We start from the raw sequence: 23,548 nt of genomic DNA, 5'->3' as shown, positions 1-23,548 counted from the left end.
CTGACCCACTAAATAGTTGGAAAAAGTTACTTAATCAGGTCCACAGGGGTGCCGGCCTGGGTGGGGGCAGCCTGCAAGGGCTCACCCAACACCACCCAGGCCCCCACCTTCCCCTAGTCCTGGCAGCAGAGAGCACCACTCAGTCCAGGAAGCCGCATCTGCTGCTTCCACAAAGTCACAAACCAGGGTGTCGCCCAAGCTGACACCCTCCTGCAGCCAGCAGGATGCAGCCAGTGGGTTTTGCTTTCAGTTACCCTGGACAGAGGCAGGGGATCCCAGAGTGAGGATGTGGGAGATGCAAGATCCCAGCGTGAGGATGTGGATGTTAGTGGGGTGAAATGCAGGATCCCAGCGGGAGGGGTGAATGGGCATCCCAGTGCACAGACATGGGTGAGGACTCTGTTCCAGGCTTTTGTAGGATCCGGGTCTCTGGCTGGGCTCCTGGACCCAGTGGGAGAGATTTTCAACTTGCTTGTACTATGCTGCCAACCCCAAGAGAGCAAAGGCTTCTTGAAATCACAAATAAAAATGCCCTGGAGATAGTTTTATTTGGCATCTGGAGTTTGAGGTGCTTGGCTGAACTTGGGGCACATTTACTAGCTTTTGTCCACAAACCATGAGACCTAAAATCTGCCTTTTTTTTTAAGGGGGCAGGGGAGAGAAGAAGGCAGCTGGGATCCTCTTCTATCACCCTGCACCAAGCAACAAGCTTAGTCAACTACATCAGAGCAATCACAACTGACAGCAGTGAATGAGACGTCAGGTAGTAAACCTCCCAGAGCTGGCTTAGTTCTCATACTCAGGCCTGGAGATGAGCGTCTGCAGGAAATGTACTGAGACCCCGCCTCCCCAAGCGCTACCAGAGGGGGTGTCTGCAGGCCCACTAGGAGGATTTGAGGACTGGCGCTGGCCCAAAAGGTAAATTGAATTTGAGACCCCTAGAGAGTCAATGGGTCAGGGAATCAAGCCTTTCCCCAGATCTGAACCGGTCCTGCCAGCCTCAGTGGCGGCTCCCCCTACCCCCACAGCTGTCCTGTTTGCTGCTGAATCCCATGCACCATCACTATGTGGAGCACACACTAAGTACCTCTAAGGATAGAGCGCTCTAGCCAGTGAATACACTGCCCAGAATCCACTTTCTTATTCAGATCAAAGTCATCATATGCCCACATCTTGTGTGCCAACAATAACCCGCCTACTTAGCAGAGAACACCAACAGTAGCAGGCTGTAAGTTCTCAATCTTGTCACTGTGCTCAATGATCATCTTGTATGAAACCCTGAATAAAGAGGCATGTCCCTTCTGCACCTGAAAAGCCACAGTTCCATAAAAATCATAGAAACAGGGGGCTCAAGTGCTCCTCTCAGTGACTGGGCCACGGGTAGTCATGCCTCGGAGCCAGCTGCTAGAACCAACAGTCAGAGCCGGAGCCAGTAGTTGATCCAAGCGGAAGGGTTACCTGGAGTGAGGGGGCAAGGCAGGAACCTGCAGGAGCTATCTGTGGGCAATGACTGAACTGCTGCTACAGAGAGGCTGAAGAGCCAGTCTGCTGACTTTTCCAACCCATCAGGAAGCCTATTACAGGTCAGCTGCATCCAGTGTGCCAGGAGACTGGCTTTGATGCAGGACCTGACTTTTGACAACCTGATAAATGATCAAGTTCTCCCTCCTACACTGAGACAGGACCATCTAGACCAGTGTTTCTTCAACTTTTTGAGACCATGGAACACCAAATAATATTTTTTTATGAAGAACACCTATGAACATTTTATTTAAAAAAAAAAAAAACTGTTAGACAAAAAAAGGCAAACACAAAGAAGAGGTTAAGGCACACCTATGAGTTGTTCACAGAACACCAGTGTTCCATGGAGCATAGTTTAAGAAACACTGATCTAGACCATTCTTGACAGGAGTCTGCCCAACCTATTCTTAAAAACTTGCAATAATGGCAATTCCTCCTCTTCCCTTCAAAGCCTAGTCCAGAGCTTAACTACCCTTGTAATATTTAGAAGGGGTTTCCCAGTATCTAAACTAAGCCTTCCTTACTACAGATTAAGTCCATTACAGTACTTTTTGTTCTTCATGCTCACTGGTAGGTAGGACAATGGATAACCACTCTCCTTAGAGCAGTGCTCAACATTTCCTGAAGACTGAACAAGCCCTGTATGTAGAAATAACACCCCCAAAGGGCATATTATCCCACTGTGTGAACAAGTCCTTAGATGACTGAGCTAACTCTGTGCAAAGCTCTCCATATCAATCTGCTGGTACCAAAATGGTACACAGTACACACTACGCCTAACAAACAATGCTAATGCTTGCACAAGTCAGGTATGATACCGGATCCTTTTAAACTGCTTTGGAAAGACCTAGAACAAAGACTTGGATATTTAACGAAGGTATGGTACAACAGCACTCAGACGTGGTCAAGTCTTCACCAAAAACGGTAAATGGAGAAACAAAAAATATTTTAAACTGAAATACAGTGCAGCAAATACATTCAAGGAGGTGCCATAACTGAAAAACATTAGTCGGTGCCATGCTGTGCAACATGGAACAAAGACTATCTTGATCCTGCTAAGTTTTCTGACCAGCCTTTTCCATAACGAGGAAGGATTAGAGTGACGGAGTAAGCACTGGCAGCCATTTGTACTTCAGTTCCCGAGGTCAGACGCACTGGTGCTTTACAGTTCTCAAACTGACTTGCCAAGGAATTGTATCTTCACGGCTGAGGCGTTCTAGTGGTGCAGCTAATCATTCTTATTGCTGGGGAGCAAAGCCGTTATGTGTTTCAAAGACTAAAAGCCAGAGCCACTTCTAAAAACTAGCCAAATGTGAACGTAATACAATTAAAATGAAAGGTTTGTGAATCTCATTTTAGTAAGGCCCCAGACAGTCTCAAACCAGGGAAATGTGGAATAGATGAAACTGCTATGAACTATAACTGGTTAAAATCCACACTCAGGAAGTAGTCATCAACGATTCACTGTCAAACTGGGAAAGAGTATTGGGGGGGGGGGGGGTCCCACAGAGGTCAGCCCTGGGTCCAGTACTATGAGCACCAATCTGGGAGGGATTGTATACTCTTTGGAACTAGAGATGTAAACTGGTTAACCGGTTCCCCAGAAGTGGCCCCCTGCCCATGGCAGCTAGAAGGCTGCTCCAGCCCTGACAGCTGGCCCCGCACAGTGCTGAAAGCGGGAACCACATGGGTTGGGGGCTGCTCCAGCCAGGTTTTCATGGTCCCCTGCCCAGGATCCCACTTAGTCGGTTAACTGATTAATCGGGATTTTGCATCCCTATTTGGAACACAGGATTCAAATTCAAAACATCCTTGACAACTTAGAGAATTGGTTTGAAAGCAATAAGATGCAATTCAATAAAGGACAAAGTACTTCACAAGGAAAGGAAAAGTTAAACCACAACTATAGAATGGGAATAACTGGCTAGATGGAAATACTGCTGGAAAGGGTCTGGGGGTTATAGTGGATCACGAACTGAACAGGCGTGAACCATGTGATACAGCTGCAAAACAGGCTAATCGTCAGGCTAACAGTAGAGTTGTACATAAAAGACACAGGAGGTAAGTGTCCTGCTCTACTCAAAAGCAAGTAGTCCTGTGGCACCTCAGAGACTAGCAAAGGTCTAGGTCTAAGATCATGAGCTTCCATGGCTAAAATCCACTTCAGATGAGTTGGATGTGATGAAGTGGGTTTTACCCGCGAAAGTTCATGATCCTAGACCTAGACTTTTGCTAGTCTCTAAGGTGCCGCAGGACTACTCATTTTTCAAGTTACAGACTAACATGGCTACCCCTGTGAGATGGCTCTGCTCAGTGCGGGGAAGACCTCAGCTGAGTACTGTGTGCTTTAGCCTTCAAAGGATAATGAATTCTGACTTGGGATGGATTTCAAAGGATGACCTCAGTTAGACTCCGCCTTCCATTATGAACACGAGCCACCCAATCCTCTCATGCAAGTTATCCATATTGCTCATTTTAATACACTATTTCCTATAACATATTTGAAGTAAAACTGGTTTCGCTTTTCCCATGTGCGCTGACATTGCAATAAGCTGGTCATTAGAATAGTTATAACAGCTATTAATACTCTAGAAAAGCCAGATAAACAGAAAACAACATTAACTTAGACACCAAGTGTGATGTGGTTGCCAGAGGAGCAAAAAAATGAAAATAGCATTTCAAAAATTATTTTCATTTGTTCCTCTTAATTATAGCAGTAAAGATGTAGTACAATGCTTCTCTCTGGGGTTAACAACATAGCTCTCCTCTGTACTTTGGGCCATCAACTACTCCCAAGCAGCCATTAATCCTGAGAAAATATCAAGAGGCTTGATCATTATTGCTTAATTATTCTAAGTGTGTTAATATATTTTAGCAGCTTCCAAGGTCACCCTTTACTATTCCTATCAGTATTCTATTAATCTGCCTGGTATCAATAATTGCCAGACACCTATAATTACTAAATGCTTTCATGACTATGTAACTTAGCATTGTCCAGCTGCTCAAGTGTGCTGCACTGCAGAGTTCTCATGCTGACTTCCAGCTATAGCCTAAATTTCTCTACCTCGGACAACCTCCCCTTCCCTCACATCACAGAGGAAACTCACACACTAATTTTTCTTTAGTTGGCTTCCACACAAGTCATGCCTTGTACTGAAAGACCAAAAAAACCCCACAAAACCCCCCACACACAGAGCGGATACTTCTCAGCACTACACTCCACAATCTTCAACAGCTTTGCTAAAGGAATGGAGTATTTGCTTAGCATATTAAGAACTACTTATGACTGATGGCCTCAATAATGGAACTTCACCTGGAGGCAAAAATAATGACATTGATAAACTTGGAATTTTAAGATCCACATCACTCTATAATCCAAAGTCAGAACTGATTTTCAGACAGTCAAATTATTACCTTAGATGCCAGGTTGTCTACTAGTGCAATCATGGAGTTCTTAAAAAGGGTGGCAGCAGTCAGGGGTCGCTTGGTCACTTCTGTGATACTCAATTTACCTTCAGGCCACATCTTCTTCAACACAGGATTGGAGCTACAAGCCAGAGTTAAAGGAAGCAATTTGTTTACTTATAAAGATTCTAACAAGTGGCAGTGGCAGTAACTAATTTTACCGTGCTCTAAATTAGGCAATTCTGGGTCAGACTGATGGTGAGCCCAGTTCTTTTGACATGACCAACAAAGCCAATACATCAGGTTGGTACTAAGAAACTCTGTTTGTTAATTAACTTGCAATGTAAGGTTATTACTGAATATACTGGTAGCATGGCAACACACAGTTTTAGCTAGATAAAGGTAGAACGGAAAGTGGCTGAGAGATTTCTTCTTTATAGTCATTAGTCTAGCCAGCACAAATGCATGCTTAAAAAGGGGCCCAAAATTAAGATCAGTAGCCTAAGAAATTAATATGAAACACCACACAACCTACCTCTCCCTTTAAAATGTTTATCCAAACTAATATATCCTGCACAAGTGGCAATTTTATTAAAATAAAGCCAAAAGCCAACCCAAACCAATTTTAAGCTTTAACCTACATTACTCAGTCAGAAATGCAGGGTAAAAATAAAGAGTTGCAGTTAAATTCATGCCTTTAACAAGGCAGTACATAAGCTGATCCATCAGGGACACTACAGAAGGGGGAGCTGCAGGAGAGGAAAGCTCTTTCCTGCCTCACAAGCAAGACAAGATGAACAGGAGATAATGGATATGAGCTGCTGCAAGGTGGAATAAAGTAGAAGATCTGGGTTGGTGGAACATCGCTCCCCTCTCTTTGGGGAGATGAAGCTTCCATCTTAGCAGGAGAAGCAATACGCCTCATGACAGACTAGCTTGGCTAGCTGGCTAGGCATTAAACTAGCAAGAAGAGAAGCTGTTAAAGGAGGGGTGGAAAACCTAAGGCCCAGGGGCTGGATGTGGCCCCCAGCTTACCTGCATCCACCCCCCAAGGCTCAGGGCTTCCCCGCCCCCAACATTCCTTCCTTCCTGCGCTGGCATTCCAGCCTCCCCTCCCCCGGCCATGCCCTCCGGGGCCGGAGCACACAAAATCTACTAGCCTGGGCCCCAGCAAACTCCATCCCTGGTCCTGTTGTGCCCCCTCTCTGCTCTGTAGAGAAAGGATACAGAATGGGAGAGGGGGAATCCTGACATCAGCACCCCTCTTTTCCCTCTCCTGCACTGCACAGAAAGCAGGAGACTCCCAGGGGAAGGGGCAGGAGATGCGCAGCAGTGGGGGTAAAGGGCAGCCGAAGCGTAGGCACTTGATAGCCTCTTGGCCAAACCAGTCAGGATCACCTGTCAGAGGCTCCAAGATCTACCAGTAGATGCCGATCTACTGGTTGGTGACCACTGCTCTAGCACAAGCAGCATTACACCCATCTAAAGGTAACTCTGTATTACAACCTCTTTCAAATAGATAAAGATGACTGATCACTGAAGTAAAAATTAGTTATTGTTTATATGCAATGATCAATTACATACATGTGCCAACAGAATACAGCCCAAACCTATTTGCGACTATAAAAAGGGCCAATCTCTCAAAACTATAAAACAAGAAATATTGTGTGGGTAGAACAAACACAGTTGAGCAATAAAATATTCTTAGGCAACTGCTGACTTGGATGCTAAAAATGCTCAATTCCAGACATGAAAGCCTTCTTCAGTAAAAAAACATCCTATTAAAATATTCATAAAAATAGAAAAGGAGAAGCTGACAGCAATGACTATAAATAATTAATCATAAAATGCAGGGAATTCATAAAGGAAGAAAAGGTACTGTTGCTAGTAGGGATATTTTAAAATATCAGGAACAAAACAAAAAAAACCCAACCATGCAGTAGTATAGGTCCGTTATTAGATAAGAATGATTCAGTTGTCAATATGTAGAAAAAGCAAATATGCTCATTAATATTTCTGTCCTGTGCTTGGAAAGAAAATAGAAGATGGAGCCACATCTAAGCGATAATGAAAGGCTTTCTATTTTAACAGTAAATAGGAAGAATGCTAAACAGCACATACCAAAGTTAAACATTTTCAGTCTGCAAGACCTGATTACTTGAACCACACATCTGTAAGGAATTTAAGTCCCAGTTTGACAAAGCCCTGGTTGGGATGATTGAGTTGAGGCTGGTCCAGCTTTGGGCAAGGAGCTGGACTTGATGACCTCCTGAGGTCTCTTCCAGCCCTAGGATTACTGTGTAAAGAACTCTTGTGAAACTAACATGGCATCATGGTCTGACACGATTACAACTTTGTCAAACAAAGGTTGACATACATATGACATTCAGATTAAAAACGGACAATACAGAATCAATGTAGCATATTTAATTAAAACCAACTGGCAGATGCCAGAAAAACTATAAATGGGGAATCCTTCATCTATGGGGCTGCTTCCAGTAGAGTCCCACCAGGTCTGTTCTGGGCCCATATTCAATATTTATCAGTGACTCAAAAGAAAATACTCAACCATTTCTGACAAGCTAGTAAATGACACAGACCGGGGGAAGAGCACGTGAAGATGAGAACACGTCTGCTGTACAGAGTGACCGGGATAACTGCTAAGTTGGGGCCACTCATGCATTTTAATACAGCCAGATAGATGGGATGGGGAACTGGACCTTGGAAAGCAGCCGCTCTACAAGGTCACAGTGAATAATCCACTGAGCATGAACTCCCCCTTGTAGTGTGGCAGTTGAGGTAGCTAATGTGATCCTTTGATGTGTAGGCCGGGGGAAAATGGACAAGTAAGGAGGAGCTATACTGCTGTAGAAAACAGTGACACAGTTACTGGCATACTTGCTCTCTGCTGGTGCCGCACTTCAAAATGAATGCTGACAAATTAGGAAAGGTTTAAAAAACAAGCTACAAGAATGCTGTGAGGTCTAGAAAAACTGCCTTACAAGCAAGAGACTAACGGAACTCAATACAGATAGCTCAGCCAAGAGACATTTAAGTAGTAATTTGATTAGGGTCTACACAGAGTAAAGATTTCCTATTATAAAGGATTCATTAATCCAACGGATGTGGGCATAAGAATCTAATGGCTAGAAGTTGAAATTAGATAAATTCAGACTAGACATGCAATTTGTTTACAGAGAAGGTGATTAACCAATGAAATAGTTTGCCTGGCAATCTAGTGGATTTTCAATCACTTGAAATATTTAAACCAAGATCATCTGTCATCCTAGAAAAGATGTGCTCTAGCTTATCCAGAAAGGCTTTATGCTGAAATATTGGGTGAAATTCTCTAGCCTGTGTGTTCATGATATGATAGATTTTTAAGACCATGGGAAGCCTCTTGATCATCTATGACCTAGACCAGTGGTCTCCAACTTTTTTACACTCAGTCAGATGGGGACTTGGCCCCAATGGGAGCTTGTTGACCAGGCTTCATTTTTAAATAAAATATTATGTCCAACAAAAAAACATTTCAACGCTGTCTTTATTTATGGGAGGGTCGGGGAACCTGTTTTGGGTCAGGGGCCACTGACCCACAGAAAAATCAGTCAGGGACCACACAAGTGAGATGCAGAGAAACCAAAAAACACAACCCCTCCAAAAAAACCAACACTCACTGATGAGGCACCAACTGGGACACCTCCCTCTCCTGACACTCCAGTTCCCTGGGGGGAAGGAGAGGGGAGAGAAGGAAGGACTGAGGTTCAAGGCCTCAGGCCAGATCAACTCTTCTGGGGTTCCAGGGTTAATGGCTTTTAGGGCCCATCTACCTTCTGGGATGAGGCCAAAAATCTCCCAGTGTGGGATCCAGTGTGTGGAACAGAGCTACCAGTGACTGGGATGGGGGGGGGGGGGGAAGGTTGCAGAATCTGGGCGGGAAGTAGGGTACAGGAGCAAGCTGGGGTTAGGTATCTGGCCAGGAGAAGGGGGGCAGGAGCAGGGTGCTGGTGAGTGTCTGGGCAGGGATGGGGCAGGAGTAGGGTGCTAGTGGGTGTCTGGCCAGGGGGAAGGAGGCAGGAGTAGGATGCTGGTGGGTGTCTGGACAGGGATAGGGGCAGGAGCAGGGTGCTGGTGGGTGTCTGGGCAGGGATAGGGGCAGGAGCAGGGTGCTGGTGGGTGTCTGGGCAGGGGGAAGGAGGCAGGAGCAGGGTGCTGGTGGGTGTCTGGCCAGGGGGAAGGAGGCAGGAGTAGGGTGCTGGTGGGTGTCTGGGCAGGGATAGGGGCAGGAGCAGGGTGCTGGTGGGTGTCTGGCCAGGGGGAAGGAGGCAGGAGCAGGGTGCTGGTGGGTGTCTGGCCAGGGGGAAGGAGGCAGGAGCAGGGTGCTGGTGGGTGTCTGGTCAGGGGGAAGGAGGCAGGAGCAGGGTGCTGGTGGGTGTCTGGCCAGGGGGAAGGAGGCAGGAGTAGGGTGCTGGTGGGTGTCTGGGCAGGGATAGGGGCAGGAGTAGGGTGCTGGTGGGTGTCTGGGCAGGGGTAGGGTGCTGGTGGGTGTCTGGCCAGGGGGAAGGAGGCAGGAGTAGGGTGCTGGTGGGTGTCTGGGCAGGGATAGGGGCAGGAGTAGGGTGCTGGTGGGTGTCTGGGCAGGGGTAGGGGCAGGAGTAGGGTGCTGGTGGGTGTCTGGGCAGGGGTAGGGGCAGGGGTAGGGTGCTGGTGGGTGTCTAGGCAGGGGTAGGGTGCTGGTGGGTGTCTGGGCAGGGATAGGGGCAGGAGCAGGGTGCTGGTGGGTGTCTAGGCAGGGGTAGGGTGCTGGTGGGTGTCTGGGCAGGGATAGGGGCAGGAGCAGGGTGCTGGTGGGTGTCTGGGCAGGGATAGGGGCAGGAACAGGGTGCTGGTGGGTGTCTGGGCAGGGTGCTGGGGGGCGGGGGGAGGAAGGCAAGACAAGAAAACGCGCACGTTGCTGTGGAGAGGGGAGGAGCCGCGTGCATGCACTTCCTGAGAAGCTGGGTCTGGTGTGGAGTCATGGGACTCTCTCCTCCTTCCCCCCCAATGCCCAGCTGCCACAGGAAGATCAACTGGCAGTGCCTCCGCAATCTACTGGTTGGCGATCACTGACCTAAGACCAGCAGTGCACAACCCATGGGTCGTGGCCATCTTCCTGGGGGATTGCAGCGCTTCAATCCGGGCCGGCTGCCATTTTGTTTTCCCAGCTCGCCGCCCGACGGACAAGCGGCGGGGGAGCAGACCGGTGCTTCAAATTAAAGGAGTTGCAACAAAATGTTCCTGGGACTTTTTTTTTTGCGCGCACTTCACAAACATTTTCCTGGCTCTGGGGGTTGCGAATTAAAAAAGGTTGAGCACCACGGACCTAGACTATAAGTAAATATTTTGCCGTACTGTAAAATAGCTCAGAAATCAGGTTGTCTGATCAAAGCTTTGTTCTTACCTGTTATACATTAGGCGTTTGAAGTCTTGGAATAAAGTGTCCTTGTTTTTGTCAATAAATCCTGTGACTGAATATCTATGAAAGAGAAAAACAGTTGCACAGAGGTCACGTATCACGGCCAGCTTCTGGTACATGGTAGAAAGAGCCCGTGTTCACCAACATGAGTGACATACAAGGAAAGAAAAAAGTGGCAAACGCACGGGACCGGGAATCGAGGGACAGGTTCACTCTCAGATCTGCGACTAACTTGCTTTGTAACCTTCTGAAAAAAATCACTTCATGTACCTCAATTTCTCCCTCTTTAAAATGGAAATAATCAGGGCTCGACAAATGCACTCGCTCGCGGCAAGTAGATTTTACCAGCTGGCGGGTGCAGAGGCAGACTGGCCCGGTGGGCCGTTGTGACGGGCTGGCCAAAGCCCCACTACGGGCGGCGCAGCCCCATCTAGGGGCAGTGCAGGGAATGGGCAGCACAGAGCCTGGGGGGGCAGGGAACGGGGGGAGCAGGGTGCAGGGGTGGCACAGAGCCAAAGGGTCACAGGGAAGAGGGAGAGCAGGAGGTCCGGGGAGCAGGGGCAGCGCAGAGAAAAAGGGGGGCTGGGGCCATGGCAGAACTGGAGCTGGCAGGACAGGCCCTGGCTGCGCCGTGCGCCGCAGCTAGCTCCCAGGGACATGCGGCCAGAGCCAAGCTGCCGCGGCCCTTTAAAATCAGCAGGGCCAGGTCACACCAGCGTCCTGGCGTCCCGCCCCAGCTCCCCTTTGTCTCCGCACCACCCGTTCCCCCACCTCGCCCCTGCACCCCGGACCCTCTGCTCTCCCTCTTCCCTGCAACCCTTTGGCTCTGCGCTGCCCTTACACCACGCACCCTGCTCCCCCCCCGATCCCTGCCCCCCCAGCTCTGTGCTGCCCATTCCCTACACTGCCCCCAGACCCCGATCCCTCTGCCCCTCCTGTTCCCCGCATCCCATTCCCCGTGCCTCCACCGCACCCCCGCACCCTGCTCCCCCCCGCCAGCTCTGTGCTGACCGTTCCCTGCACTGCCCCTAGACCTCAATCCCTCTGCCCCTCCTGTTCCCCGTATCCCATTCCCTGTGCCTCCACTGCACCCTGCTACTCCCGATCCCTGCATCCCTCTGGCTCCATGCCTCCCGTTCCCCTGTCCCTGTGCTGGTTCTGTGCTGTTCCTGCACCCTGCTCCCCCTGTGGGTCGGGAGTGAAGGGTGCTTGCCCATAGGGAGGGGCTGGACAGGGCAGGGAAAAGGCTGCTGTGACCCAGCAGCAAGTGAAAGGGGGAGTTCGCTTGAAGCGCCTTTGCCTTTATGGAAAAAAAGAATGAAAATGCTATTTGCTATTTATAGGGCTAAAATGCGGGGACAAAAAAGAAAACAAACAAACAAAACCCATTGCAAAATGCAAACATGTAAAAGACAACAACAAAAGCAAAAAATGTTTTGCTTGGGGGCAGCAAAAAACCTAGAGCTGGCCCCTGGGGAGGGGAGGGGAAAAATATGGGGAAGAGGCTTGTGCTGAGGGGAGGAGGTCAGGAGACGAATAAGAAGAAAGAGGAAGGCACCAAGGGACAGGGGTGAAGAAGAGACAAATGCCAGGGGGCCAAGTGCAGACAATGAGGAAAAGGGCAGGAGGGGAGGTGTCAGTGGGAGGGGGACAGGATGATGCTGGGAGAGGAGAGGATAAGGGCACTGGGGGGTAGAGCGGGAGGAGGAGGTGCTGGGAGAAGGCTTGAAAGAAGGGGTGGGCATGAGGAAGGCGGGGATGGAACAAGGCATCTGTGAGGGCACAGGGGAATGTATTCACGGACAAGGTCGGCTCCTGGACTTCTGCGCCAAGTGACGCAAGATGGGATGAAGATGGACAGCCCGTGGTGGGTAAAGAACAGGTTAGGAACTATTTAGAAAAGCTAAACGTACGCAAATCCATGGGTCCAGACTTAATGCATCCGAGGGTACTGAGGGAGTTGGCAAATGTCATTGAGGAGCCTTTGGCTATTATCTTTGAAAAGTCGTGGAGATCGGGAGAAATCCCGGATGAGTGGAAAAAGGCAAATGTAGTGCCCATCTTCAAAAAAGGGAAGAAGGATGATCCAGGGAACTATAGGCCGGTCAGTCTTACCTCGGTTCCTGGAAAAATCATGGAAGGGATCCTTAAGGAATCCATATTGAGGCACTTGGATGAGAGGAAAGTGATTAGGAATAGTCAGCATGGATTCACGAAGGGCAAGTCATGCCTGACCAATCTGATTAGCTTCTATGATGAGGTAACTGGCTCGGTGGACATGGGGAAGTCAGTGGATGTTCTATACCTTGACTTTAGCAAGGCTTTTGATACGTTCTCCCACAATATTCTTGCCAGCAAGTTAAGGGAATGCGGATTGGATAAATGGACGGTAAGATGGATAGAAAGCTGGCTAGAAGGCCGGGCCCAGTGGGTAGTGATCGATGGCAGTCGGTTTCTAGTGGAGTGCCCCAAGGTTTGGTTCTAGGACCGGTTTTGTTCAATATCTTTCTTAATGATCTGGATGAGGGGATGGATTGCACCCTCAGCAAGTTTGCGGATGACTCTAAGCTGGGGGGAGAGGTAGACACACTCAAGGGCAGAGATAGGGTACAGAATGACTTAGACAAATTGGAGGACTGGGCCACAAGAAATCTGATGAGGTTCAACAAGGACAAGTGTAGAGTCCTGCACTTGGGACGGAAGAATCCCAAGCATAGTTACAAGCTGGGGACCAACCGGTTAAGTAGTAGTTCTGCAGAAAAGGACCTGGGGGTTACAGTGGATGAGAAGCTAGATATGAGTCAACAGTGTGCCCTTGTAGCCAAGAAGGCTAATGGCATATTAGGTTGCATTAAGAGGAGCACTGCCAGCAGATCCAGAGATGTCATCATTCCCCTTTATTTGGCTTTGGTGAGGCCGCATCTGGAGTACTGTGTCCAGTTCTGGGCCCCCCACTACAAAAAGGATGTGGACGCATTGGAGAGGGTCCAGCGGAGGGCAACCAAAATGATTAGAGGGCTGGAGCATATGACTTATGAGGAGAGGCTGAGGGACTTGGGTCTGTTTAGTCTGCAGAAGCGAAGAGTGAGGGGGGATTTAATAGCAGCCTTCAACTTCCTGAAGGGAGGTTCCAAAGAGGATGGAGAGAGGCTGTTTTCAATGGTGACAGATGGCAGAACAAGGAGCAATGGTCTCAAGTTGTGGTGGGAGAGGTCCAGGTTGGATATTAGGAAAAACTATTTCACTAGGAGGGTGGTGAAGCACTGGAATGGGTTACCTAGGGAAGTAGTGGAGTCTCCATCCCTAGAGGTGTTTAAGTCTCGGCTTGACAAAGCCCTGGCCGGGTTGATTTAGTTGGAATTGGTCCTGCCTAGAGCAGGGGGCTGGACTTGATGACCTTCTGAGGTCTCTTCCAGTTCTATGATTCTATGAATGAGGGCAGAGGGTGGTGAGGGGGTGGGTATCAGGGAAAAAGAGAGCAAAGGGGGCAGGGGCAGTGATGGTGCAGGTGCCAAGGGATTCTGGGGGTGAAGCAGAAGGGCAGACACCTGCAGGGGAGGGACCAGCACCAGAGGAGAGAGGCAGGGCAGGTGTTTGGAGGCAGGTTTTAGGAGAGGGGATGAGGAGGAGTAGCTCACACAATCAGAGTGGGGCTACTGGAGGAGTGGGCACAGGGCGGAGAGAAGGGCTGGTGGAGGGGGGCAGGTCTCAGGAAGGCTGAGGGCAGTGAGAAGGGCAGGAGTCAGGTGAGGGGTTGGGAGGCAGCAGGCACCAGGGGAGCTGATGGAGCAAGGGGAGGAGACATGGCAGCAGAGAGAAAAGGTAGAGTTTTGTAAGATATTTATTAATAACCTGGGTGATATTTATTAATAACTTATTAGTAATTACTGTTCTTATTCTTATAGGAATTTATGCCATTAAAAAAACCCACTTTTAGTGGGGGAGGGTGGCGAGTCCCTTTTTTGGCTGGCGAGTAGGGTTTTCCATAATTTGTTGACCCCTGGAAATAATGCTTCCCTAACTTGAAGGCACTTTTAAATCTGCACTAATACTGTCTGCAGGTGCTTTCACAATTCACTTCTGTCCTCTTCAATTTGCAAGCTCTTAGCAGCTAAGGTCAGCCAAAGAGTTACCTCCTCGTTCTTTTTCCCTAAGCTCTCAGAGAAATTTGGCTACTTCAGAGTAAGCTGTGTCTCTGAATGAAGCTATATTTAGCAGAGACTCCACAAGAAATCCAGCTTCCCTTAATGGACTCAATAAAGGCTGGACTGGTTATCTATACAATGTCCCAAATTGTCCTACCATTAACATGCTCTAAGTACTGTCTATAAAAGAAAACTGAACTGATTAAATGATTCTTTTACATTAAAAAAATACCAAAATAAAAGTCTCAGCAGAGTAGCTTGTTAGTCTGAACTTAAAAAACAAGTGGTCTGTAGCACCTTAGAGACTAACAAATTTTAGATAGAACCATGAGCTTTCGTGGGCATAACCCAGTTCTTCAGATGATTCACCCAAAAACGTGTGTTTTGCCCACAGAAGCTCGTGTCCGTGTCCGTCATATAAGTCTCTAAGGTGCTACAGAACCATTCAATATACCAGAATAGTTATTCTGGATTCATTCTCTATGTCAACACTCTTATTCTGGTGCTCTTGTCCAATTTAATTGAATCCACATCCAAAATAATTATTTCAAAACTAATTTTAAGTACAGAAAAATCCTTAAATAGTTAGATTAATGTATGGGTCTTGTGAGAACACTCTTGTTTAAGATTAATTGAATTGAAAGAAAGCACCCTTAAAACAGAATTTGATTCTTTATCCATTTAAACTACATTGATATAGCACTGAACAGATTTCTTAGGTCAGTACAGCTTTCTTGTGTAGACAAGACCTAAGAGTCTCTTGGGAAACTTCATTTTTCATCCTCCTCCCTTCATATTCCCTCTAACTTCCTAGAAGATGACAGTATAGCATGTAGCAAGAACAAGTTTTATACTGAATTTTATGTTAAATCTCTTGTATTTACCACAGAAATCAGAACACAATACAGGTTAAAGCTGGACAAGAACAAGTAGAAGATGCATCTTACTCTGCGCTCTCTCTCTCTCTCTCTCTCTCTCTCTCTCAAAAAAAAAGTAATCTTCTAACACAAAAAGGCAACACTCACATAACATCTCCTGCATAGTGCTTAATCCGAAAGTCTCTATCAAACTCCAAGATCTTGTCTGCCGCACAAACCTAAAATAAATCAATCACATGTTTGTTAAAGAAGGGCACGAAGCGTGAGCATTGAAATTCAAAAATTTTCAGGGCAGAGGAGCTTTTAGTTGCACCTTGTATTACAACAAATGAACTGTAAAGTTATTCTATTTTCAGCAGACACAAAACACCATGTACTTTTATCTAGATTTTTTTTGAGATAATTAAAACAGAGACAAAAATAAACCATGTCTCAGGATCCAGATTTTTTTAAAAGTAAGTAGACACTGACACCTCCAAAAATTGTTCCTTTTTTATTAAGAATATGTGCGTGGAAACTGAACAGTTTGCCTTCTGTTTCCATCTGCTCCTATTCCTTCATGGCATCGTAATCACCTCCAAATCAACATAAAGGATTTGTAAAGAACAATCATGTCAAACCAATCTGATAGCTTTCTTTAATAGGATAACGAGTCTTGTGGATAAGGGAGAAGCGGTGGATGTGGTGTACTTAAGACTTTAGTAAGGCGTTTGATACGGTCTGGCATGATATTCTTATCAATAAACTAGGTAGATGGGGCTACTATAAAGTGGGTGCATAACTGGTTGGATAACCATACTCAGAGTAGTTATTAATGGTTCACAATCCTGCTGGAAAGGCATAACAAGTGGGGTTTCGCAGGGGTCTGTTTTGAGACCGGCTCTGTTCAATATTTTCATCAACAATGTAGATATTGGTATAGAAAGTATGCTTATTAAGTTTCCAGATGATACCAAGCTGGGAGGGATTGCAACTAATCTGGAGGATAGGGTCACAATTCAAAATGACCTGGACAAATTGGAGAAATGGTCTGAGGTAAATAGGATGAAGTTTAATAAAGACAACTGCAAAGTGCTCCACTTAGGAAGGAACAATCAGTTTCATACATACAGAATGAGAAGCGACTGTCTGGGAAGGAGTACGACAGAAAGGGATCTAAGGGTCATAGTGGACCACAAGCTGAATATGAGTCAGCAGTGTGATGCTGTTGCAAAGAAAGCAAATATGATTCTGGGATACATTAACAGGTGTGTTGTGAGCAAGACACAAGAAGTCATTCTTCCGCTCTACTCTGCGCTAGCTAGGCCTCAATTGGAGTATTGTGTTCAGTTCTGGGTGCCGCATTTCAAGAAATATGTGGAGAAATTGGAGAGGGTCCAGAGAAGAGCGACAAGAATGATGAAAGGTCTAGAGAACATGACCTATGAGGTAAGGCTGAAGGAACTGGGTTTGTTTAGTTTAGAAGAGGGAAGATTGAGGGGGGACATGATAGCAGTTTTCAGGTATCTAAAAGGGGGTCATAAGGAGGAGGGAGAAAACTTGTTCATCTTGGCCTCTGGGGATAGAACAAGAAGCAATGGGCTTAAACTGCAGCAAGGGAGGTTTAGGTTGGACTTTAGAAAAAAGTTCCTAACTGTCAGGGTGGTTAAACACTGGAATAAATTGCCCAAGGAGGTTGTGGAATCTCCATCTCTGGAGATATTTAAGAGTAGGTTAAATAAATGTCTATCAGGGATGGTCTAGACAGTATTTGGTCCTGCCATGAGGGTAGGAGACTGGACTCGATGACCTCTTGAGGTCCCTTCCAGTCTTAGTATTCTATGATTCTATAACATGGTATCACTAACTCAGGATGACTGAATGAAGTGTAAGGTATTTATAAAGCACGGGTTAATCTGTCCCACCAATAATGAATAGAGCCCTGCAAATCCAAGGATATCCACTTTATCTGCCGACGTGGATGCGGATATCTGGAACATTTTTTGCAGATATGGATGTGGATACACATTTAATACTTGGAATCCTGCAAATCTGTGGATATCCACTTTATATCTGCAGGTTTCCGCATCCACGGTCATGTAGATATCTACAAGCTCCTTTTTACTGATACAGAAGAGGATACAAATTTTGTATCCATTCAGACTCTAGTAATTAGAGAGATAACATGGATAATGCAATGACTTATTGGACTAGCATCTCTTGGTGAAAAACTGGCTTTTGAGCTTACACGGGAGCTCTTTTTCATATCTGGGAAATGTCAGAAACTCAGAACATCCCAGCTAACTACAAGGTAGAACAGATTGTTTAGCGTAAGTAGTTTAATACATATTTAAAGAGACCATTCAAGGTGAAATGGCCTGTTAACACTTCTCCAGTCAAGAGGGCGGGAGGGAGAGGAATGGAGGGACGGGGAGAAAGCAATTGGGGGATTGTTAGTGGGCAATAAATTATTGTAATTAAGTCAAACCTAGTGCCTATTTGGTCCGTGATTTTCAGTATCTAGTGAAGTTATGAGCTCAAGCTCATCTTTTGAAAGTGTTGTGCAGATTTCCTCTGGGGATGGGGTCCCACCATTAACTGGCAGCCAATAAGCATACAAACTAGAACTTTCACTGCTCTGCTAGTCAGTGAATGGAGACCAAAGCTATAGTCCTACCCTTGTTGCCACAGAATGTTCCCAATATGATGTTAGAATGCTGAGTTGCAAAGATGATATATCAACAGCACACAACACAGGAGTCACTAGCATTGAAAAGAAAACAAAATAGGTTTAGGGGAGTCCTCCTAGAAAAGCTGGAATGAGCAAAAAATGCAAGTGACTGCACATGTGTAGGAAAAGCCAATCTGATTATACCTTTAAGATGGTGCACTGGCTTCAATTTTAGGGTGCTTTTTGACAGGTTTGTTTGGGCTCTTCTGGAAGGACTTAAGGTCCACCTCAAACCCTTATTTAGTGTTATGTCTTTTCTTCCTATTTCCTTATAAATATAAGCTGGGCTTTTTGCATCCCTGCCAATCTAATAGGCTGTGTCTACATTGGCCCCTTTTCCGTAATAGGGATGCAAATGTAGCACTTTGGAATAGGCAAATCCGCGGGGGATTTAAATATCCCCCGTGGCATTTGCATTAACATGGCTGCCGCTTTTTTCCGGCTTGTAGATAAGCCGGAGAAAAGCACCAGTCTGGACGCGATCCTCCAGAAAATAAGCTCTTTTCCGGAGGATCTCTTATTCCTACTTTCAAGAGATCCTCCAGAAAAGAGCCTATTCCAAAGTGCTACATTTGCATCCCTATTACGGAATAGGGGCCAATGTAGACACAGCCACAGTGTTTGCCAAGAGAAATATTTAGAGAGTCAAACCTGGCCAAGAAAGTGAATGGTTACGCACCCTCTCATGACTTAAAACACAACAAATGGCCTGGTAGCAATGTAGAGACTAACAAAACATGTAGATGGGATCAGGAGCTTTTGTGGGCACAGCCCAAGCCTGTTGTTCTTCGAGATGTGTTCCTCATAGGCATGTGTGCATGGCATTCCCTAGCAGCTACCTGTGGGATGGGCTATGGAGCCCTCTGGAACGGCACTAGTAGGGTGCTCTTCAGTCCCTTCTCGCCAGCCATGGAAAGTGGAACTGAGCCCCTAGCATCTTGCTCACTCCTAGAACTTGTGAGGAAAGTGACCTGATGGGGACCAGCTCAGCTCGGTGAGAATTGAAAGGATAGCCCCTAACACCAGAGCCACTTGACCCCATCAACTGTATGTCTGAGAATGTGTGAGTCCGTCTGTCCATCTGCGAGGCCATTTGGTCAAGAATTGCTCCTAAATGGTAAGAGCTAGGACCTCCAAATTTGGTAGGCAGCTTCCTCATATCCCAACAAAGCAAGGCCAGGGTTTGGTTGTGCCAGGACAGTGGGATGTGTGTGGAATGACTGATAGCAGGGACAGTTATACTCCTGAATGACCACACGAGGCAAGCAAGCGCTCTAATCCCCAGGGGGTAGCCACTGGACTGTCAGCTCAACCCCCGCCCTGACCTGGCCCCAATGATCAGTTACCAGCTTCTCTGCCCCCACACACCCCTCTCTACCGGAGCAACACTGGATAAATCTTCTAGTCTTCCCTAGAGATAAAATTCAGCTTAGACCTGACCCCGCCCCCCAGCTTTTCTGCTGGAGTGGAAAGTAAATGGGTGTGGAGTAGATATGAGCAACACCTTGAAAAATAACCCACTATGAGAAGGCGAGTAACTTTTTTTCTTCAAGTGCTTGCTCATATCAATTCCAGTTACATGATTCTTTGAGTTTGAACTGTCCCTTTAAACGTGTGGGAACAGGACAGCTTATGCCAGTAGTATCTGTGACTCTTCCTAGAAAAATGCTGCCTGGGTCTGGGGGGGCCTACAACCGCTGCTGAGTGGCCTGCAGCTTAAATAGCTTTTGCTGAGTAGTCAGGGTATGCATGCCCAGGGACTTCGATAGCGTGGGAGTCCTTCAAGCTGTGGAAGTCTCGAGTTTGTTTGTTCAGTGAAGAACCCAGTCCCATCAAACAGGAGGTCTGGAATAGTTGGCCGAACCTCTGGAAGTAGACCAAAAAGCTGGAGCCGCGAGTCCTGTGGCACCTTATAGACTAACAGATTTACTGGAGCATAAACTTGCATAATCTGTTAGTCTACAGGTGCCACAGGACTCCTCGTCGCTTTTGCAGATTCAGACTAACACTGCTGCCCCTCTGATACTCGACAGCTGGAGCCATGTGTTGGCTCTCTCAGAAGACAGAACACGTCACATCTATGGTGCGGAGGGAAACCTGGAGCAGCCACTTTACCAACCTTGGTAAAGGCACCAAACTCAGAGTGGGGGACAGGTGGTAGAAACTCCTTACAATTTATTTGCTCAAGACTGCTTGTTGATTTGTGATCCCAAGCAGCAAACCCATGATGGAATAAATTTCGCAGCCAAACAGGTCAGAGGCATTTGGCATTGATTGACTTGGATGCGGGCCTGGTGACTCATTCACTGTCTCAATCACCACTGAGCAGAGTTGAGGGTGGGTGAAGGTATATTCAGACCCTTTTGTGGGTACAAAATATTTACACTCAACCTCTTTGGCAGTTGGGAGAATGGAGGCAAGTGTTTGCCAGGTGCTTTTGGTGTTAGCCTGTATGATTTTAATTACTGGGAGTGCCACTCTGGAGTAGCCTTTTTGTGCCAAAATATCCACTCAGATTTTCCTGTTCGAGGAATTCCTGAATTTGGAGGTTCATATTTTTGGCCCCAGACAGAGGTGGTGCGGCAAGGCTCTGCAGTCCATAGGAGGTGGTCCCAACACCAAGGTCCCTGCCACCACCTCACTGGGAAAGAATGAAGGTGAGGCCATAGGCAGGAGTCATGGGGGGTCGCTCATGGGTACAGGCTTCATGCCCCAAGTCCCAGAGGGAATACAAACCAACACTAGAACTGTAACTATCCAGCCTACAAAAACAGTAAGAATCGACAATTACCAATACTAGGGACAAGTGGGACACCTGAAGCAAGAATATCACTGTTCCAACCACTGTCATGGGAAGTGAAAAGGAACTGAAGGGGGGCTGGGTCGGCAGCATCACATAGAAAGCGCCATGCTGGCACTGCTCCAGCGCAGCTGCTGTGGAAAATCCTCCAAGAGCCACGTAGGCAGGGCATGCACACACTACTTGGAACTGACATGAGCCAGGACTCGAAGAAGCTGTGAAATGACTGACAGTACAGGACTGCAGAAAGCCAGTTTTCTTCTTTTACAAACATCTTCCAATTCACGTCTCAGCCATTTGTGCTTGCTATTTTGCTTTCAAAATACATGGAAGATGACAACTAAACATCTCAGACTGGTGCAAGACACGTGACACTGGCCTCACTCTGCGTCGACTCTAAAAAGGTAGTGACTTTACTCCACTTCCATGAGGGTCACAGCACTTACACTGCCGCAGTTTCAGGGTAGACACTTGTTGCTTACATCTACGGTTGCCTTTCAGAAGCTGTTCCATAACACTTCACGTTGACAGTTAAATTAGCGCCAATGCTCCTGAGGATGAAACGCACTGCTGACACCAGGAGCAAAGTATGGGCATGAAAAAGTGATTTCATTACTGTGGTGACTATACCTTAATGTAACAGGTCAACATAATTTTGTAATGCAGACATCCGCTCCGACAAGTAGTGCTAATGTTACTTCATGGTTTGACAGATGTTAAACAGCACCCATCCTGCTAGGAAACCAAATACATCAACTATGTGAAACGCACAGTCTTGAACTGGAACCACTGTGGTAAGCACCATAAACTGCTCAGCTGATTAACTATGAGAGCTTCCTCTTCTGACCGCCTACCATTTTCCTGCCACATCTACACACATGTGATTGCCTGATCGTTATACTATGTCCGCTCACTTGCAGAGCATTCATGGTCAAGGAGCTGCCAGCCACTGGATCCAGTCACAGCCCCACTTCATCACTGCATCGCTAGACTGGCAGATGTCACAGCAAAGTTGATTAACACAAATGCTGCGTACCCTAGAGCTGATCTTCATCGGATGGCAGGTGCTCCACTGATGAGCAGAGAACAACCCTGAAGCCTCCCATTTACCATAACTGACACCTTATTTGGGCAACAATGTTTAATGGTGGTAAGAAAACTGTTTGCCAATGTGCAGTAGGAGGAGCAATAGCTGCAGGAGCATTGGCTAGTCATGCCCTCAGCCTCTAAGTCTAAGGCATCCCATAATATAATGGCAGGCTGCAGTAAATACAGGGTCTAGTTTCTTTGTGTGAGGGGATTTTGTTCACACAGCATAGGCAAAAACAGCAGAGGAATAGCCAAGTGTCTGGGCTTCTGATTATGGAGCAGACAGGTCTCCACCACATTCTGATCTAACTAGTTTGCTGAGAATGTTGTTCATATTCTAACACTGGCTTTAGTTCTCTCAATGTGGACTCTCACAAGCATGAGTTTGAGAGCGACGCCAATAAATATGGGCTTTATGAAATGAACACGTTTCACTCTAAAGCAATGGACATTAGTCACATGTCAATATTAATGCTGAGAATCACTGCATTCAGTGATTCATAGCAGAAGTATGTCTGAATCTGTTAATGACAGGTGTATGCATGTGTTATTTCCTTGGTATATTAGATGAGAGATATAAATAGGGAATGTTTACATCTGAGCATACTAAACCTTGCTAGTTTAGATACAAACAATTCAGTGCACTTGAGTCTTACCCCCATCAGATGAATCAATTAGAAAACTCAATGTAAGACAAGTCTTGAGCTTTGATAATCCTTTGCTACTTACATAACAGGTGCTGTGACCAAGCGTTAAGTTGCATACAGAACTATGTTACCAGGTGATTTGGACAACAGTCTCAAAGATCTACTATTCTGCTCTATAGATAATACATTTTTGCTATTTATTCCCACAGAGAAAATTCTGTATTTATCCTAGATTGTCTAGGTTTCACGAGAATAAGCAGGACAACCACGCAGAAAGCAATAGATTAAATATGCAGTATATAAACTAGGACACGACTATTTAGGGCACAGCAGCCCCTTAGAGCTTATCCACACTGATGTGGAGTGCAACATACTGCATTGGGAGGGAGGGGGTGATGCAACTGCAAGCCTTGAAAACAGCAGCTATTCCCAGAACATACTAGCACATGTATTTTAACTCTTTCAAGAACAGCTTCCTCAATTTCTTTAAGCTAAGACTTTACCCGACAGACACCATCGAATTTTAATTGCTGTCCATAAAGCTAAGTAACTAAGTGGAAGCAAAATGAAGCCAGATCTTTATTGTAATTTAAAATATGAAGATGGAAACAACTCAGACACGTATTGGCCAGTAACTGGAGGAAGCAACAACCAGTAAGCAAGATATCTTCGGTATTAGTGAGAAGAATGATGTTTGCAGCGGAGTAAAAGGTCAGAAGAAGCAGCAAGATGCTGATGATTATATGGGTCAAAACCTTCAAGGTAATATTGATTTACACTAGCTGATAGGACTGGTCCCCCCACCCCGTAATTAATATTGGCTACACACAAGGAAGTGCTCATTTGTTTTTGCTTTCCTTGTTTTCTCATTCAGTCTGTGCCAATACAGGATTTCTTG

At 46.5% G+C, this 23,548-nt stretch overlaps 1 protein-coding gene across 3 annotated transcripts in view; it reads right to left on the bottom strand.

Annotated features, from left to right (window-relative positions):
• Positions 1-23,548, bottom strand: part of MYO1D (myosin ID) — a 300,747-nt gene that overhangs the window by 177,017 nt on the left and 100,182 nt on the right. For all 3 annotated transcript variants that reach the window (XM_075911435.2, XM_075911436.2, XM_075911434.2), the window contains exons 12-14: positions 15,552-15,622; positions 10,367-10,441; positions 4,936-5,068 (exon numbers count right to left, since the gene is read on the bottom strand). In XM_075911435.2, coding sequence (XP_075767550.2) covers positions 4,936-5,068; positions 10,367-10,441; positions 15,552-15,622 — 279 coding nt within the window. The remainder of the gene's footprint in view (positions 1-4,935; positions 5,069-10,366; positions 10,442-15,551; positions 15,623-23,548) is intronic.

This window comes from Pelodiscus sinensis, chromosome 29 (genome assembly GCF_052426305.1).
Source record: "Pelodiscus sinensis isolate ZL-2025 chromosome 29, ASM5242630v1, whole genome shotgun sequence".
Classification (NCBI taxonomy): Eukaryota; Metazoa; Chordata; order Testudines; family Trionychidae; genus Pelodiscus; species Pelodiscus sinensis.
Note: the sequence above shows the minus strand (reverse complement) of the source record. Positions and strands in the feature narration are given on the sequence as shown.